We start from the raw sequence: 17296 nt of genomic DNA, 5'->3' as shown, positions 1-17296 counted from the left end.
TTATCAAACCTCTACGTTTTTTGAAACTTCTACGTTTTTCTTTTTTGAGGTTGTTATCCTCACAAGTTTCTCTAGAGACGGTTTCATAGCAAAGAAAAGTCGGACATCGCTGATATCCTCTATGACTGAACGGGCCAACCAACTATAACCGGCCGTAGGCCCAAGAGGCAGAGCGAAGCGAGCCATACAACAAAGGCCCGGCCCAACTATCGAGCCAGGGAAACCCTAACCCCCCAGAGCTATAAGGCGCCGCCAGCGCCGCATTTCCCAAACCCTAGCGCCACAACCAGACGGCAGGTAAGGGAGGAGGAGAGCGGCGGCGAAGATGGTGTCGCTGAAGCTGCAGAAGCGCCTGGCCTCGAGCGTCCTCAAGTGCGGCAAGGGCAAGGTCTGGCTCGACCCCAATGAGGTCAACGAGATCTCCATGGCCAACTCCCGTAAGAGCCGACCCCTCTCCCCACCCCTATCCGCTCTCCCTCGCCGCGCGTCTCGATTATCTCGCGTGTTTCGTAGATCTGTCGCCGAGGTGGTGATCCGCGAGGTTTAGGTCGTTCGAGGCGGGTAGAGCGATGCTTGCTTGTGCTGCGCCTGCTCGTAGATCGGATGAACAGCCTCGTGTTGCCGGGATGAGTCTTCTTCGGGTAGCTGAGTATCTGGACGGAACATCGTATAGCTGACCACTCTATGGGTTTGATTTTGTGCTGAGCTACCGTGATAGCTATGGGACTGTGATGTGCCACTTTGATGGTGTTTCTGATAGCAGATGAATCGGCGATTCATGTAGATGCTTTGTTTAGATTGAGTAAATGACAGAATAGCTGCTTTAGGTGTTATACTTTACCTTTGTAATTCATGTACCAGCAGTCTTGTCTGTTAAGGTTCGGTTGTTGCTTCAGTCTGTGAATGTTAATCTCGTGGACCTAGCTCCTTATGCTGCTCCTCGGTTTGTATTAATAAATATGTAGTTCACATGCACTTAAATGTTGTTTGTTTATAATAGGCCGTTCTTGTGTTTGTTTGAACTCTTATTTGTGTGTACTTTGTACCTGTACTGTTGTTTCAATCCATTGGAGCTCTTCATTCTTCATTATGCTGTGTTATTGATTCATAATTGAGCATAACTGTGATTTATTGTTTGATTAATACTTGCAGGGCAGAACATCCGGAAGCTGGTAAAGGATGGTTTCATCATCAGGAAGCCTCAGAAGATCCACTCCAGGTCTCGTGCAAGGAGGGCACATGAGGCCAAGCAGAAGGGCCGTCACTCTGGATATGGTTAGTAGCCGCAACTTTAATTGGCATGATAGTATTCATCTTTGTAGATATTTGTGTTGTAACCTGTGATTTGGCTCTCTGCGCAGGTAAGCGTAGGGGTACCAGGGAGGCTAGGCTCCCCACCAAGATCCTGTGGATGCGGAGGATGCGCGTCCTGAGGCGCCTTCTGCGCAAGTACCGTGAGGCCAAGAAGATCGACAAGCACATGTACCATGACATGTACCTGAAGGTCAAGGGTAACATGTTCAAGAACAAGAGGGTCCTCATGGAGAGTATCCACAAGTCCAAGGCTGAGAAGGCAAGAGAGAAGACCCTCTCTGATCAGTTTGAGGCCAAGCGTGCCAAGAGCAAGGCAAGCAGGGAGAGGAAGCATGCCAGGAGGGAGGAGAGATTGGCTCAGGTAAGATGATGTTTTCACCTAGCCTGTCTATGCACTATATTGAATTCTGAAATACTTGATGTTTACACATGTTACCTGAGAAATTAGAAATCTTATTATCATCTTTTACTACCAATGCGGGGCTTGCTATACTTGGTGAAATTTGTCTGTTGATCTTAGATAACAGACCGTTCAGAGCTGGATGTTCGTGTTGAATGTAGCAAGCTATTTGTCCTTGATTAAATTTTGTTACTTGCTACTGCTATCCAGCAAGGTTTTTGTTGTTAGACCAATTTGGTTGACTTGTACTATTTGGCAAACAGGGCCCCAGAGATCATGCACCAGCACCAGCGGCTGCAGCTCCAGCTCCGGCAGCAGCGTAAGCATCTCCATCCAAAATCTTCCTCCACATAGTTAATGTGTTTCGTTTCTGTTTTATCTTACCTTCTCCAATTTGCATCGTTTACAGGGCACCAAAGAAGGCCAAGGCCAAGAAGTGAAGGTCTGACATGAAGCTTTAGCTTTATCATGAAGGGTTAGCCTGATTTTGGAGCATCTGAAGTTCAGAACTGTTTTCTGTGCAATATCTGTGTGCCGCGTATGAGATACCTTAAATATCATATCGTGTTTGTTCTGTTGGATGTTGCTTATGCAGAGTTTCTTTAAACATTTCGGTTCACGGAACCTAGTTTTACATATTCTGTGCGTGCAAATTTATGTACCTACTGTGTTTGTGATGGTAATAGTGCCTGGGTGCCTTCAGTCATCAGAACAGGTGATGGATCTTGGGCGCACAAAAGGTAGATTTACATCACAAAAAGAATATTTGTCATCACCTGAAACGCTTTTGCTCCAGCAGATGCCCTATATTGGGCATGAATACTTTGAAACCATTGTAAACTTGATCAAACATGCAAGACATTTGAAGTTTTGAACAACAAATCTCTATGCTTCATCTGTGATTGCATGTCATTCTGATACACCTTATAACTAAAAGAACAACAGTGTGAAGTTGATGTAACATAATCACACTTTAGTCTTTGCGTATTGGGTGCTTGGATTAAGAAGGAAAAAATGATAATATGCCATTGATACATCGCTGTATGGTTTTAACTGAACCACCATAAGCATTTCTTGTGTATTGAACTCAGATATATGTGCATCACGTGAAAGAGATATGAAAGAGTAAGAAAATCTTAGCAAATGAGATGACATGTATCTTAATTCCTATAAAAAAATGTTGTTCAATGCATATCATAGGATTTTTTTAATTGAGTTTAGGCTAATGCTTTTTTCATTTTGAAATGTGAAGGATTGGTTCCTATCCTACTACATAGGCACAAGAATCCGTTCGTACAAACCAAATGGCTTGAAAGAAATGTTTCCTTCGAAAATTCTATGCTATAGAATTCATACAATCCTACAAACCAAAGGAGGGTTGAAGTGATTTGTTCTGTTCTTACCCATGACATGGAAGTGGGATGGCATCCGTTAGGTTTGGGTACGGGTAAAGGCTTCACCCAGGCACAATCACATACCCGTACCCGATCTACACAAATGAATTTGAGATTTCCCTATTTATGTACCATGGGTATTTCTTTTGTCCTATATTCTTATCCTAATCGCGAAAGCATCAACTCTAGCACTTGTCCTCCAAAGCTGTCTACACATCCGCTCCTCGGCCTCATACCTTGGCACGCAGCTGTGCGGCCTCTCTAGCTCGGGGTTTCGTTCCCGCACCAACGCATCTGCCTTACTCGACGCTAGCATTGCTCCATGCGTGGATCCACGGGAAGGGGTCGTCGTGGGTGGGGATGGCACCGGCGCAACGGACGGTGGTTCGTTGGGAGGAAGAAGGCAGAGGCAGGGCGAAGCACATGTGAAGTTTGCTGATGTATTTTGTGTTTGGGCACAACCGCGCGTGATGCAAGTTTGTTGGTTTAAAAGCAGGGACTATCTATTTAGCATTTGACTGATTTACAATTGGAAAACATTCAAATTTCCACACAAATCAAATGTTGACAGTTGTGTGTCCAAAAACATACGACAATTGTATGTTTGTATGCCCAAAAAAATGGGTCGGGCTGAAAATCTGATCCATTTCTAATATAACTAACCAAAATAAAAAAAATTCCATTGGATCGGTCGCCCACACTCCTTACCCTTTCCTGGATCACAAATCACCTGACAAAGAAAAAAAATTTAAAATCAGAAAACAGCTGGCGATTGCGATTCCTAGGATCCTCCTTCAACTTGCATCCCACACAAGGGCCCGAACTCTACTACTCTAACCAATTCACATATCTCACCTAACACATAGAACTCATCTGGGAGGCGCCATGGGAGAGGGGAGAGAGAAGAAGAAAGAGTAGACGCTATGGGAGAGAGGGAGAGAGAAGAGCAAAGAACAGATAGGCATGTCAAAAGGAAAAGTGCCCAAAGAGAAGTAAGAAAAAAAAACAAATGCACAACACCAAGAGACAATCCACGGGTTCAGAAAAATCTCTCAAAAATACATGCAGACATGATGGAAGAATACTTGTTAACTGTTCTTCTCTATTTGGTTGCACAACACCTGAGAAAAACTTTCTAGAATAACTAGTGAAAGTAACGTATGCATGTTACTAGTCCATGTTACTCCCTACTGTGGCTAGTCTCACAACCCATCGTCTGTTGCACTGAATGTTAGAAATGGGACAGCGAGACTTGTGGAATCTTTGACTACCGTCCATTGTGTTCACATTGGTTGCAAACTGGGCGCTCCATTTTGGATTGCATACCATGTTCTTGGAGGATTCATTGAACTCTTGAAAAACAAATAGAATCGTCATCGTTTACTTTAAGTGCAAGAAATAACATGATCAGCCGATTGAGAGTAGCGATGAGGTGAGGCCTGGTTCTAACACGGGAGGCGAGCCTATTGGCCAGCTCTTCCATCTTGTCTCCGCGAAGCTGGAAATAGCTTTGTTGAGGGCTAAGAGCGCGTGTTTGACACTAACCCATGAAGTTGAACATACACGCATCGACGGCAACAGACATGAGCGCAGCGAGGCACTTCATGACGAATATGGACAACATCAGTGACAGAGGATCACCCTGCTTGATTAGTCTTGGCATGTGTCATTTGAAGGACTTTGATGTGACATCTAGTTTTTATGTGACGGAGCTTTGCCATTTGTGTGTATTTTAATTCTTTAACTTGGTAATAAATTGTAAGACTTGGTCGTTTTTCTAAGGAATACAAACGATTTCTAAAACCAATCATATGATTATGAAGTACTCCCTTCATAAAGTAATAATATAATAAAAGCATTTAGATCATTAAATTAGTGATCTAAACGCTCTTATATTAGTTTACGAAGGGAGTACCGTTTTGCCTTATCGTCGACCATGGAATAGGGGGGAACTCAACAACGTTTATTTGGGAATAAAATAAAAATCAACAAGGCTCTTGATTCTGTACATAAGCTGAAGAGAATATTACGTACTAGTGAGGGGATGTAGCTCAGATGGTAGAGCGCTCGCTTAGCATGCGAGAGGTATGGGGATCGATACCCCACTTCTCCAATTGAACCTTTTTTTTCCGCGTCAAAGTAGGATGCATTTTTTTTTCTCGCGTTGGCAGGCAAAAGTGGGGTTTGTGCTGACGAGCCAGGCCCGTGTGGACAACCTGTTGGGCCCGTTGGCTGGGACCAGCGGAGACGACGTGGCAGGGCGGCCAGCGCCACGTGCCACAGGGTTTGTCCCGTGATTCTGGACTGGAGCGTGTGCTATTCGATCCATTTTCATTCTTGATTTCCCCTGCGCGTGCTTTCGTGCCATTGCGCGATGGATTTAATTCAACTGTGGAGTAATTTGTTTTGCAAGCACTCAGCATCAAACGGACACAACAATCAGGTATGCTTGCTTTGCAGAAGCAAAGTGAAGTGAAGCAGAAAGGAATCGCGTGTGATGATGGCCAACTTTGCTTGCAACCCGGCCCGGAAACAAACATTCTCTCTCGACAACACAAAAGCTAGAAAAAGAAGAAGAAGAAGAAGAAAGACCCATGCATATGATGATCTTACACTACTGACTAATCTACTCGCAAGGAATGCTCCATGAGGCCATCTCCCTCGCGCATCCCTTCTTGCCACCGTCGATCCTGATAAGCCACCTGCAAGATCCGGCGAGCCAAAACCCATGAGAGTATGAGACCAGACCAGATATCGGAGGCAGGCAGGCAGAGAAAGAAGAGCACGCAACGCAAGGTGGTGGTGGAGCGCGGTCCGAATCCATGGGAGGCAGAGCAGGAGGAGGACGAATACCAAGGAAGAAGAAGAAGACGGCGGGCGGGCTAGCGGTGGACGATGTGGGAGCACTTGGCCTTGATCCAGCGGAGGCCCCTGCGGAGGGACGCCTTCACCTTGCCCTCCACGGCGTACGCCTTGTAGCTGGCCACCCGCCCCCGCCGCTTCATCTCCGCCTGGTCCCCCACGAACCACGCCACCGACGACGCCGCCGCCGCCGACGCCACCCACCGCGCCCCCGCCACCTTCCGCTCCACCACGCCGTACTCCGCCGCGTAAGGCCGGTACGTCGGCGCCATCCCTCTTTACTTCGCTGGAGGGCAGGGGGAGAGAGGAGAGGGAGGTGGGAGCCTGGAGGGCGGGCAGGGGCGCGACAATGAAGGCCAGCTAGCTGCAGCGCGAGGCAGAGAGAGGGCCGCTGCTGTGCGTGATATCAAGAGGCCGCAGCGACCGAGTTGGCGGCCAGCGGCAGGCAAGCGGCATCCTATGCTCGGGGCCTCGGGTCATATGGCGCTCGGCGTCGCCTCGCTGACCGTCCGATCGGGAATCTGATGCCTCGGAAGCAGGGCTCACTCAACTGTGTGTCCAGATAGTCGCATTGTATACCTTTCCGCGTCACATGCCACCCTCTCAAGGTCCTCGGCACGAGCGTCCCTTTCGTCGCGTCGAGACAAGCAATGTGTCCGTTTCAACAATTTTATACATATAATATAATATACCGTAATATTTTACTGGAGTGGTATTACAGTAATTAATTTGTTGACAGATCGATGTTCAACTTGTCCGCGTCGACGGACACGAATGGAAGGGAGATGAGTCTGAGTGCAAGGCATGGCGTGTGCTCCGTGACTGGAACCTCACCACGATGCGGTGCGTGGTGGAGCCGAAAGCCCCCGAGACCGGAGATATCTTTCCCCTCCGGGGACGACAACAAAGGCTGCTTGCGAAATGCACATCCGTTCCTTCAGCTTGGCGGCTATGAAAAGGAACACATGTATATGCCTTGCTTCGTAAGAGAACTGCTAGGGGTTACGGTGTTGCTTTATTGTCTACAGAAAAGAGAACAGAGGGAGATATTTATTCTCTTCTTTTGTGCCAGGATTTGCTGCTTTATCCCTTCCTGATGCAGACGGGCTTGGGATGCCAGTTGCAATCCCTTTAAGATGCAAACCCCTCTGATTGCAACTGGGTAAAATATTGCTAGTAAACAACTGGAAGTTCCCACAAAAAAGATTTAAAAAAAAACTGAAAGAACCTCAAACCACCAAGAAAACACACACACACTTGTAACCATATGGGCGCTGAATAAAATGCATGAATATCCCAACCCAATCACAAGATAGGACTTCCTTCAGATGATTTTTCAGCTGCGCGCCGACACACACGGTGGGTGGATGACATGAAAAAACTGTTCATTTTGGCAGGCAATGAATGAGCAATGCTGCTGTATACCAGTAAATTTTTAATAGCAGTAAATTTTGGATGCAGGTCTTGTGGGAAGAATCCAAAAACCTTGTGTAAACACATTTTTGTTCCAACCCCAAAAACAAAGCACATGCCAACTGCAAATTTGTCAGCCCATAGGCCCCAGGGAGAGCAAATAACACACATGACACAACCTATAATAAGAACTGACATACATGAACATATTAAAAGTAAAACTAGAGTGCATACATAATGTAAGACTTGACAAGGGGGGAAAAAATTAGAAGTCTCGCACAAAGAGGTTGCTGGAATCTAATCGTTCGTTCTAAAATGAACTAATAAAATCCCACGAAAAAGAGAGAAGATGAACCCTTAAATGATTGCATGACCTAGGGAGTTAAACAGCTCATATCAACAATAGGTTAATCTGCACGAAAGGTAACAGTATGTTTCGGTTGGAAAAGGGCAAGATGGTAACATAATTGCACAAACCGTACAGATGAACACAAAGATAAAAAGGGTTCAGGAATTGTTGAATTTAGATATATAGGACCCTAGAAGAAGAATATAGGACTCGAGAGGAAGACTCGGAAGAGGAATATCAGAGCAAGAAAAGGGAAAAGGGCAGGTAGCTCAAAATCCGATAAATCGAATACCGCCTCGCTTCAGTTATGAGAGGGGGCTTCACCAAGTGCAGACAAGAAAGATACCGAACTGAGAACACCAAGTGAAAAGGACACAAGCTATTCCTACCAAGAAAGGTTATTCCTTCCAAAGTATAACAAACACTAATGGAATGATATGCAGAGATTTTCTTAACAGTGCATCATATCTAGCAGACTCGCACATGTGGTTATATGCTTGTATATACAAACTTTGGTCCTATATCCTATTCTCAATTTCTAATGTTCATAGTGGCATGCTCAACATATTAATGTTCAGTTTTTCTCCTCCGGATTTCTCTCATGATATATAAGATGCTCCACTTCTGTTGGAGATAAAGCATATAATACTGAGAGAAAGGAAAAGCAAGTTACACAGTTCGCAATAAAAAAGATCATTGGAGGGCATCATCATTGAAGACTGTAGCAGCTTGCTGGAAGCCTTGAAACTTGTCAGGATGGCTAATGACAAGTCAATTAAGAAGTTAGTTCCATAAGAGAATGCATCATTTAGAAATGATCTATATTTCAAGCTATCCAACATCCATTAACACCTTCGTATCCGTATAATCTTTCCAAGTGTCTATAAATTCAAAGAATGATGACAGCAGAGAGAGAAATGCCAGCTTGAAAAGACCACCTACTTCAAGAAAACATATTAGCGATGTGACTGACGACATCACCAACGAATGAGTTGAAGCATGACGAGCAGATGGTTCTCATGAGAAACGCTGGCTCTCGGCCATCACAGGCGTGGCAACAATGGCTAGGAAAAGGAAAAGGTGTAGAAACAACCCTATCCTTGTTGTGCGCAATACCAGACAACGCTAAGATAGTGTGTGTCGCCCGCCGTGCTACATTCGTGAAAGAGGATTGATCTGAAACATAAAGGATGAGAGGTTAGTTCCAGTTAAATAGTCATGCTTTAGCAAGATTGCATATATAGTCCAACACAGCTGTCTTTGCATTTAGTTCAGCGTACAATGGCCAACAGCATAGCAGAAAAAAGGACTATAAAAAGGACAGGCAATTATTATTTAGGCTACTAATAGCCACAAACCTGAGACATTTCCAGTTTAGATAATTTATTTTGGGACCACAACTGCTACAATGGGATGATGCCCTAGCATAAACTGAATTAATTTTCTCTAACAACCATTTTAAATATGAAAATACAAGGCTACTCAATCTCTAGGTAATCTAATATGCTAAGGATAAAATCAAACTATTACACCCAAATGTTAACTTGTGGGTGCTCGAAAAATTGATACATTAAAACAGTTTGCTCAGACCGCTTTACGTACCCAATGGGGACCGGGCACAAATGTGCTTGATGCTCTTCTTGACAATAGGAATCAGCTGGTCCTTGGCATTTGCAACTTCTCGGAAATTGCTTCCACCCTCATCAGTGCATTGATTAAGATTACTTGCAGACTGTACAAAATGTGAGCTACTCTGCTGGCTCTGCATAAAATCAGCCCTGGAACATGATGGGCTCACATCTGTAGAGGTGCAGGCGTTCCGTTGATTTTGTTCTGTTGCTGGTGCGCTTCTGTCTTGCTGAATGCTATTCTGCCAAGCATTAGTTGCAGTCCTAGGTCTAAATAGAAGAATACGAATGCGTCGGTTCAAGGCACGCCTTCTATCAAGAGTTGCATGCCTCCCAGTAGGAGTTGATACAGGTTCAGCTGAGAGATGTGACTCGGCTCGCTTATCTTCCTCAGGTGTTTCTATTGGAGAGAGATTTAGATCAAATCCTTGCAAAGAAGGCTGAACGTTTATTGGTGGTGGTCTCTGGAACACTCCACTTGATGTAGATCTGCCCAACGAACCAGAACTGCTATCGGCGGTGTTCATGTTACTATCTCCACGGTGAACCACCCTATCCTGTGTTTGTGCATGAGAAGGCCCTTCCACACTGGATCTACACCCACCACAGTACCAGTTGCCTTCTGGTACTTCTCTTCCCAGACCAACACAGAAAGTATGTGCAGAGGAATCACATATATCACATAGCAACATGAGATTGTCATCACCGCCTTGATTGCACTCTATACATACAACATTTTCGTATGGGTCCAACCATCGCCTCATTTCATCTTCAGTGGGCTGGTATACCTGTTCAAGGAAGAAACAGAATAAATGAGACAACCATGCAAACTGTCACGGTTTATTGTTAACATTACTTTTAAGCTAACCAGTGCACAAGTTTCAGTTAGCATCCTAACAATTAAGAGGTTTTATATATGTTGTCATGCGGAACATAATCCAAAATTCAAAAGGTTATAAAGTCCTCAACATCTACAGATTTACATCAACATCAAGGTTGTGAATACAACAAGAAAAGCTCTTACTTGCAGAAATATGAATTTACATCATCGAACCCTGAGTTTGAATGGCAAAGTGGATGTAATGGATATGTTATCCCTAAATTGGTAAATTTCCGTGTCATATCTGCTTAAAACTTTTAATCCACTAACCAACATTTTGGATGGTCACTAGAAACAACACAGCACACTTATTATAATAAGTAACAGCAAAATGTATGTTCCATTCCTACGGGGACAGGATTTTCATATATTTTAGTGGTAGTTCGAACATAAATGCATTTCATCTCAATGACTAACCAATTCAAATATTAAGTGGGCAAGCAATGCAGAATGGTTTTATACCCTGTGGATATGTAATTTTATAGTGACCAGGAGAGTAAACCATTACCTGATCGCGCTTTTCTACCCTAACAGGAGCATTCCTCAACCCCAATCCTAGATCTGCCACTGATGACTTGGTAATTGTGTTGAAACGCCGTTTACACAGTGGACACCTCGACTCCACCTTTGACCACTCAAGGATGCACGCGAAGCAGAAGTAGTGTGAGCAGCAATTAAGCACACCCTGTATTGTAGCTCTCTGCTCCTCTGAGAGGCAGATACCACATATCTGTTTCAAAGCCTCCTCTGGCTCTTTTCCCTTCTCGTCTACCCTCCTAGGAGCAATGGTCCTTCGTGCTGGGGGCGAAGGCAGCTGTGGCACGATCTCTTGGGGCCTAGGCACCCCCAAATCCTTAAGTTCCTCCTCCGATATGACATAATCAGAGTCTGAAGACGAGTCTGATTCAGAACCCCTCTTCCTCCTACCCTTCTTTCTCTTGATCCTCGCAGGCTCAGCAACTGGTGTTTCCTTCTCAGCATGATCCTCGTCAGATGTCACAAACTCAAATTCTGATGTGTCAGATTCGACTGATGGCCATGCTTCTCCCACAGCAACTGGCTCTGCAGTACCTTCCCTCGTCTTCCTCCCAACCTTGGCCTTCTTCCTTGGCCGGTAATTGACCTCTTCCTCCACGTCGTCCTTGACAACAAAATCATCATCCTCCTCTTCCTCCTCATCGTCTTCATAGTCGTCAGCCACCCGCCGCTTGCTCCTACGCCGACGTGCTGACGTGCCATTCCTTGTCTTTCCCTTGGAACTACTCTTCCTCTTACGGTGTTGGCGCCCAGCCGCTGGCTTCCGCTTGGCCAAGTGGTTCCTAGGTCTAACATTTGTGGCACGAGTTGGGGCATAATCCCCAAAATCATCATCTTCTTCTTCAACATCTTCCTCCTCATCCTCCTCATCTTCGTCCACCTCCGGATCAAAGTCTTCATCCTCATCCTCGATCTCTTCCTCGTAATCATCATCATCCTCGTGCCTCTGCCGGCTAGAGCGTGTTGACTTCACCTTCCTGCCCTTGCCACGAGCCTCGGACAGGTTCCTCGGCTGTAGCGTCTCGGTCTCCAACTCCTCATCCTCTTCCTGATCCTCAACTTCGTCCTCCGCCCCATTGAAATCTGCATCAAGCTCATCCTCCTCCTTCACATTCCTGCCACCGAACTGATACTTGACTGACTCTGGCGTCTCGATCTCCAGCTCTTCATCCTCTTCCTGATCCTCAACTTCCTCCTCAGCCACATTGAAATCTGCATCAAGCTCATCCTCCTCCTTCACATTCCTGCCACCAGAGCGATACTTAACTGACTCTGGAGTCTCGATCTCCAGCTCTTCATCCTCTTCCTGATCCTCAACTTCCTCCTCAGACACATTGAAATCTGCATCAAGCTCATCCTCCTTGACATTCCTGCCACCGGAGTGATACTTGACTGACTCTGGCGTCTCCATCTCCAGCTCGTCATCCTCTTCCTGATCCTCAACTTCCTCCTCAACCACATTGAAATCTGCATCAAGCTCATCCTCCTCCTTCACATTCCTGCCACCAGAGCGAAAGTTGGCTGACAGTGGGGTCTCGACCTCCAACTCCTCATTCTCTAGTTCTTCCTCCCCCCCTTTGAAATCTGCATCAGACTCATCCTCTTGCTCCTCACTCCTACCCCAGGAAGGGTCCATGGCTGGCTGTGTGGTCTCGACCTCCAACTCATTCTCCACTTCTTCCTCCTCCCCTTTGAAATCTGCATCAGACTCGATCTCTTGCTCCTCCCTTCTGCGCCGGAACCGAACCGTGGCTGGGCGTTTCGGCCATGGCGCCTCGACCTCCACCTCCTCGTTGCCCAATCCATCCTCCTCCCCATTGAACTCCTCGTCAGACTCGTCTTCCTGCTTCCCCGCCCTGCCCCGGGAGCGAGCCGTGGGCGCGCGCCTCGGCCTCGGCGTCTCGATCTCGAAGCCCTCGTCCTCCCCATCCAACTCCGCGTCAGACTCTTCTTCCTGCTTCCTCGACCTGCCCCGGGAGCGAGCCGTCGGCGCACGCCTCGGCCGCGGCGTGTCGATCTCGAAATCCTCGTCCTCCTCCTCCTCGAAATCCGCATCGGAGTCGTCGTCGTCGTCGTCGTCGCGCGGCTTGGCCTTCCTGGCCCGTCGGCGAGGCTTGGGCCGCGGCGTCTCGATCTCCTCCAACTCCTCCTCGAAATCCGCATCGGATTCCTCCTGCTCCGACTCCTGCCTCCGCCTCCGCTTCCGGCCCCGGCCGCGAGCCCTGGCCGGCCGCCGCCTGGGCCGCGGCGCGTCGATCTCGAAGTCCTCGTCCTCCTCCTCCTCGGAATCGGCGTCGGAATCGTCGTCGTCGTCCGACTTGGCCTTCTTCCTGCCCCGCCCGCGGGGCCTGGGGGGAGGCCTGGGAGGGCGCTTGGGCCGCTGCCGCGGCTTGTCGATCTCGAAATCCTCGTCGTCCTCCTCCTCCTCCTCCGCGTCCCCGTCGAAGTCGGCGTCAGATTCGTCCTCGGGCTCCGCCTCCGCCTCCTCCTCGTCGGAGCACGCGGCCGCCGCGTACTCAACGTCATCCTCCTCCTCCACCTCCTCCTCCTCGTCCTCGTCCACGACGTACTCGTCGTCGTCGTCGCCGCCGCCCATCTTCGCCCGCCGCAGGACCGCCCTCCCGCCGGCGACCATAGACGGGCAGATCCCTGCACGCACGCCACAAATCCGAGTCAGTCGAACCATCAATCGAACCCCCGGCCGCAACAGATCGAAATTCGGCGACGCGAATCGGCCGGATTTCACTCCGGAAGAGGGTGAAGAACAGTGAGAGAGGAGATAAAAAAGGGTAAAAAGGAAGGAGGGGGGTTCCATTTCGGGGTGAGAGGGGGAGGGGGAAAACTTGCCTCGCCGCACGAGAATTGAGGAGACGCTCAGACGCGCACCCAACAGTGGGCGACAAAAGGCACCCAAATAGGCAGGCAAGGCTCGACTTCGAAACGGGGTTCCCTTCCTTCCTTCCTTCCCGACGGAGAAGATAATAATGGCAGCAGTGGAATTCAAATCCTCTTCGAGTTCGAAGTGGTTTTGGATGGAATCGGGTTGGAATTTGGAAAGGAAGGGGGTTGGGGAGAGGGGAGAAGAGGGGGGGTGGTGGACGGACTGGGTTTGGTAGGGTAGGGCGCCGATGCGGAAGCGAGGGCCGAGAGGGGAAAGGAGGGAGGAGGAAACGGAGAAAACGAGAGGAAGGGGGCGGTGGGCCTGGCCGTTTTATCTATGGCGTCACGAGGAGGGAGGGGCGTGGTGGGGCCGGCTGGCCGCTAGACTTGAAGTTTACTCCGGCGGTTACCGCTAAACCGGGTGCGTGCGTACGTTTGGATTAGATGACGGTTAGCTTTTCCCATCAAAAATAAATAAAAAGATGACGGTTAGGTCGAGTGATTCTTTTGATTTTTACTTGGGTAATAATCTGGTGACTTGTATTCCTTCTCTCTGCTAGAGTTTTTTTAGATTATTTTCGATTTACTCATCTAATAGAATAACCATCTAGCGACAACTACAGTCACTATAGCGAGCCGGAGGCACGCTGCTATCTGGGAGGGGGCTAGGTGAGGAGAATCTTATTTCATCTTCGGGGAGCGGCCACTGACGAGGACATGTATTGGGGGTAGGGTAACAGGCCTGACCTAAAGGCCCTACCCATGGACACCGTATACTTTGTACTGGACCCCTGGGCCAGATCGCCGTCCAGATGTACCGCAACTTGAAAGTCAGTCGGACGGCGACAACCACTCGGAGCACGGCACTTCACTCGACGAGCTCATTCCACTCGACCGTGTAACTCACTCGGATATGCAAAGACCAATAGTCAGCATGACGGTTTTGTAGTGGGCAGGCATTATGGCATTGATGCTCCACCGTGTAACATAAGGGGTGAGGGGGTGGCGCACTCTATATAAGCCACCCCCACCACTAGACTAGGGGGCTTTTTTCTACCACCTCTCTCTCTTTCTAACTATGAGTCTCAGGACATATCTCAGGCATGGAGATCCGCTCTCCCCTCTCTCTCAAACACACATTGTAATCTCCGGATACATACTCAGATAAAACAAAGCCTCTCCGAAGCACGAGACGTAGGGTTGTTATCTCCACCGTGAGAGGCCCGAACTCGCTAAAACCACCGTGTCACCCATATGCATCTCGATAGATCATGTTCCTTTATCCTACCCCTCTCTTATTGTCGAAATCATTCCCACGATAGTTGGCGCCCACCGTGGGGCCTGGCGTCTATCGAGCCATGATGCATATGGTTCTTTCTTCAATCGCCGCTTCCAATTTTGACTATTGGAGTCCCGGCCGTCACACAAAATACTCCTCATCATACAAAAGAATCAGGGAGTTGCTCATCTCATCCTGTCCTCTTTACAATCTATAGATGATTTGCTAATTGGTTTTTGTTTCTTTTGCATGTCACACTTATGAACGACGGAAGAGGAGAGGGCCACGACAATGGATGTCCTTGCAGACGCTCAGCCCCAGTAACTCCCTGTCGGCGTCGCGTTGTAGCACGCCACTCTCGCCCTCCTCAAGATCTTCCTCGGCTCCGACGGTGATGGCAAGCAGTGACCCGCGCTCGCCACAGCACGTCATCGCCAACCGCTCCGGCGGCTACGCCGTCGTCTCGCTGTCTGGTGACCTGCGCCTGCCACAACGCGTCACCGCCGACCGTTCCAGCGGCTAAGCCATCATCTCGCTGTCCGGTGACCCGCACTCGCCGCACCGCATCACCGCCGACCGCTCCGGCGGGCGCAGCGCGACCTGAAATGTCACGGTCAGATTCACCGTCACCGCCAGCGCCGCCGGGCCGGTTGACATGCTGCTCTACACCTGCGAGGTACACATTCCGAACTTCTCTCCGGCACCGCCGATGACCCCGTTCCCAGGTACGCAAGTCAATTATAGCACTTAATTACCTGATTACTTATTGCGATAGTTAAGTTAGCCCATGCAAAAACTTCTCGCCCACGACCTCAAATCCTTGGGCCGTTAGCCAATTATTTAATGGTCCGGTGGGCATGCAGATGAGTTAATGCGCCAGTTTTCTCTGCCGTCCATTGATGACTAATGCGCAGGTTAATTTGTGCATGCATGCACGGCCATCCATCCGTGGTCTTTACGCCCTGCAAAATACTAGTCCGCTGGGCATGCAGAGTAGTACTAGCATTCATGCATGGACACTTTATTAGTCCAACCCAAAATATTCGTGGAGGTACCTGTACCTGACCGACTCACCATTTATTCCACTCAGTGGATGGCGTTGCGACCAGATCACAATCCAGTTGTGGTTCACTCGGTTGATTCACCTTTTCGCTCGGCCGGCTAACGAACAGGTTCACTCGGCCGGCTAGCCTAGAGATGATTTTTTGCACTCTGGACAATTAACGTGCAGGCTACTCAGTTGGTTGGCTTCAGCATGCAACCACCAGCGCCATCCGCGTCGTCGTCGTCTGCGAGGCCATCGTCGAACCTCCACGCACGACCACTGACGCCATCCGGCTTGTCGTAGTCTTCAGCCTCATCTACAACGTTATCGATGAACCCCCACATACGGCCCCTCCCTCCGGGGCTGGCGGCACTCCGCTTTGATAACGATGAACCCGGCAGACCAAGTCTCCAGCCACTCGTTCACTCGGACGGGACTTAAGCTCACTGAAACACATATTCGGATGAATTTGCTCGAATGGATAAAAGACCACTTCAGCAGTCAAACACCAACGTTTCAGTCCAACAACCACTCGGTTGGAAATGTCCTCACAATTCCTCCGTCCCGCGGGACGCCACTCGGCTAGACATGTCTACGTCACTCGGCGCTCGTTTGGGCACGTCTTCAACAACTTACCCACTCGGATGCCCCGTGCGTCGCCACTCCCCGGGACGCGTCTACTTCACTCGGCCGCCCCGCGCATCATCACTCCGCGGGACACATCTACATCACTCGGACGCCCCGTGCATCGTCACTCCGCGGGACGCGTCTACATCAGTCGGACACCCGGCGCATCGTCACTCCGCGAGACATGTCATCATCACTAGGTTGGTCACCTCATAACCACTCGGCCGCCCCGCGCGTCGCCATAGGTTGGTCACCTCATAACCACTCGGGCACCCCGTGCGTCGCCATCGGTTGGTCATCTCATAACCACTCGGCCGCCCCGCGTGTCGCCATAGGTTGGTCACCTCATAACCGCTCGGCCGCCCCGTGTGTTGCCATAGGTTGGTCACCTCATAACCACTCGGCCGCCCCGCGCGTTGCCATAGGTTGGTCACCTCACCTCATAACCATTCGGCCGCCCCGCGCGTCGCCACTCGGTTGGTCACCTCATAACCACTCGGCCGCCCCGCGCATCGCCATCGGTTGGTCACCTCATCACCACTCGACCGCCCCGCGCATCGCCATAGGTTGGTCACCTCATAACCACTCGGCCGCCCCGCGCGTCGCCACTCGGTTGGTCACCTCATAACCACTCGGCCGCCCCGCGCATCGCCATCGGTTAGTCACCTCATCACCACTCGGCCGCCCC

The 17296-nt window shown here is 49.1% G+C and overlaps 3 protein-coding genes and 1 non-coding gene across 5 annotated transcripts; 2 read left to right on the top strand and 2 right to left on the bottom strand.

The window, feature by feature from the left end:
* The first annotated feature begins 240 nt into the window (after positions 1-240).
* Positions 241-2350, top strand: LOC125535542 (60S ribosomal protein L19-1-like). Its single transcript, XM_048698610.1, has 5 exons — positions 241-437; positions 1153-1275; positions 1362-1675; positions 1978-2033; positions 2124-2350. Exons 1-5 carry the CDS (start codon positions 326-328, stop codon positions 2152-2154), a joined length of 636 nt encoding a protein of 211 aa, XP_048554567.1. The 5' UTR covers positions 241-325; the 3' UTR covers positions 2155-2350.
* A 2798-nt stretch (positions 2351-5148) lies between these two features.
* TRNAA-AGC lies at positions 5149-5221 on the top strand. The gene has a single exon. It is a non-coding gene; the product is annotated as a tRNA-Ala (tRNA).
* Positions 5222-5581: 360 nt separating this feature from the next.
* Positions 5582-6427, bottom strand: LOC125535541. Its single transcript, XM_048698609.1, has 2 exons — positions 5962-6427; positions 5582-5810 (listed from the first exon to the last, which is right to left on the bottom strand). The coding sequence occupies exon 1, from the start codon at positions 6240-6242 to the stop codon at positions 5991-5993; it is 252 nt and encodes an 83-aa protein (XP_048554566.1). The 5' UTR covers positions 6243-6427; the 3' UTR covers positions 5582-5810; positions 5962-5990.
* Positions 6428-8538: 2111 nt separating this feature from the next.
* Positions 8539-13952, bottom strand: LOC125535540 (trichohyalin-like). 2 transcript variants are annotated; one of them, XM_048698608.1, is made up of 4 exons: positions 13625-13952; positions 10749-13426; positions 9335-10148; positions 8539-8908 (listed from the first exon to the last, which is right to left on the bottom strand). In XM_048698608.1, the coding sequence occupies exons 2-4, from the start codon at positions 13410-13412 to the stop codon at positions 8676-8678; spliced, it is 3711 nt and encodes a 1236-aa protein (XP_048554565.1). In that variant the 5' UTR covers positions 13413-13426; positions 13625-13952; the 3' UTR covers positions 8539-8675. The 2 variants fall into 2 exon arrangements, with proteins under 2 accessions (XP_048554565.1, XP_048554564.1); XM_048698607.1 differs by lacking the exon at positions 13625-13952 and having other exon boundaries at positions 10749-13603.
* Between the last annotated feature and the right edge of the window lie 3344 nt (positions 13953-17296).

Source organism: Triticum urartu, chromosome 2 (genome assembly GCF_003073215.2).
Source record: "Triticum urartu cultivar G1812 chromosome 2, Tu2.1, whole genome shotgun sequence".
Classification (NCBI taxonomy): domain Eukaryota; kingdom Viridiplantae; phylum Streptophyta; class Magnoliopsida; order Poales; family Poaceae; genus Triticum; species Triticum urartu.
Note: the sequence above shows the minus strand (reverse complement) of the source record. Positions and strands in the feature narration are given on the sequence as shown.

Bases quoted from the DNA above. Each gene is read 5' to 3' on its own strand.
- LOC125535541 (XM_048698609.1), bottom strand. From the start codon at position 6,242: ATGGCGCCGACGTACCGGCCTTACGCGGCGGAGTACGGCGTGGTGGAG.
- LOC125535542 (XM_048698610.1), top strand. From the start codon at position 326: ATGGTGTCGCTGAAGCTGCAGAAGCGCCTGGCCTCGAGCGTCCTCAAG. The intron at 1,276-1,361 runs GTTAGTAGCCGC...CTCTCTGCGCAG, and splicing joins GGGCCGTCACTCTGGATATG to GTAAGCGTAGGGGTACCAGG. The intron at 2,034-2,123 runs GTAAGCATCTCC...CATCGTTTACAG, and splicing joins GCTCCAGCTCCGGCAGCAGC to GGCACCAAAGAAGGCCAAGG.
- LOC125535540 (XM_048698607.1), bottom strand. From the start codon at position 13,592: ATGGAACCCCCCTCCTTCCTTTTTACCCTTTTTTATCTCCTCTCTCAC. The intron at 10,149-10,748 runs GTAATGGTTTAC...TTCCTTGAACAG, and splicing joins GGGTAGAAAAGCGCGATCAG to GTATACCAGCCCACTGAAGA. The intron at 8,909-9,334 runs GTACGTAAAGCG...TTTATGTTTCAG, and splicing joins TTGTGCCCGGTCCCCATTGG to ATCAATCCTCTTTCACGAAT.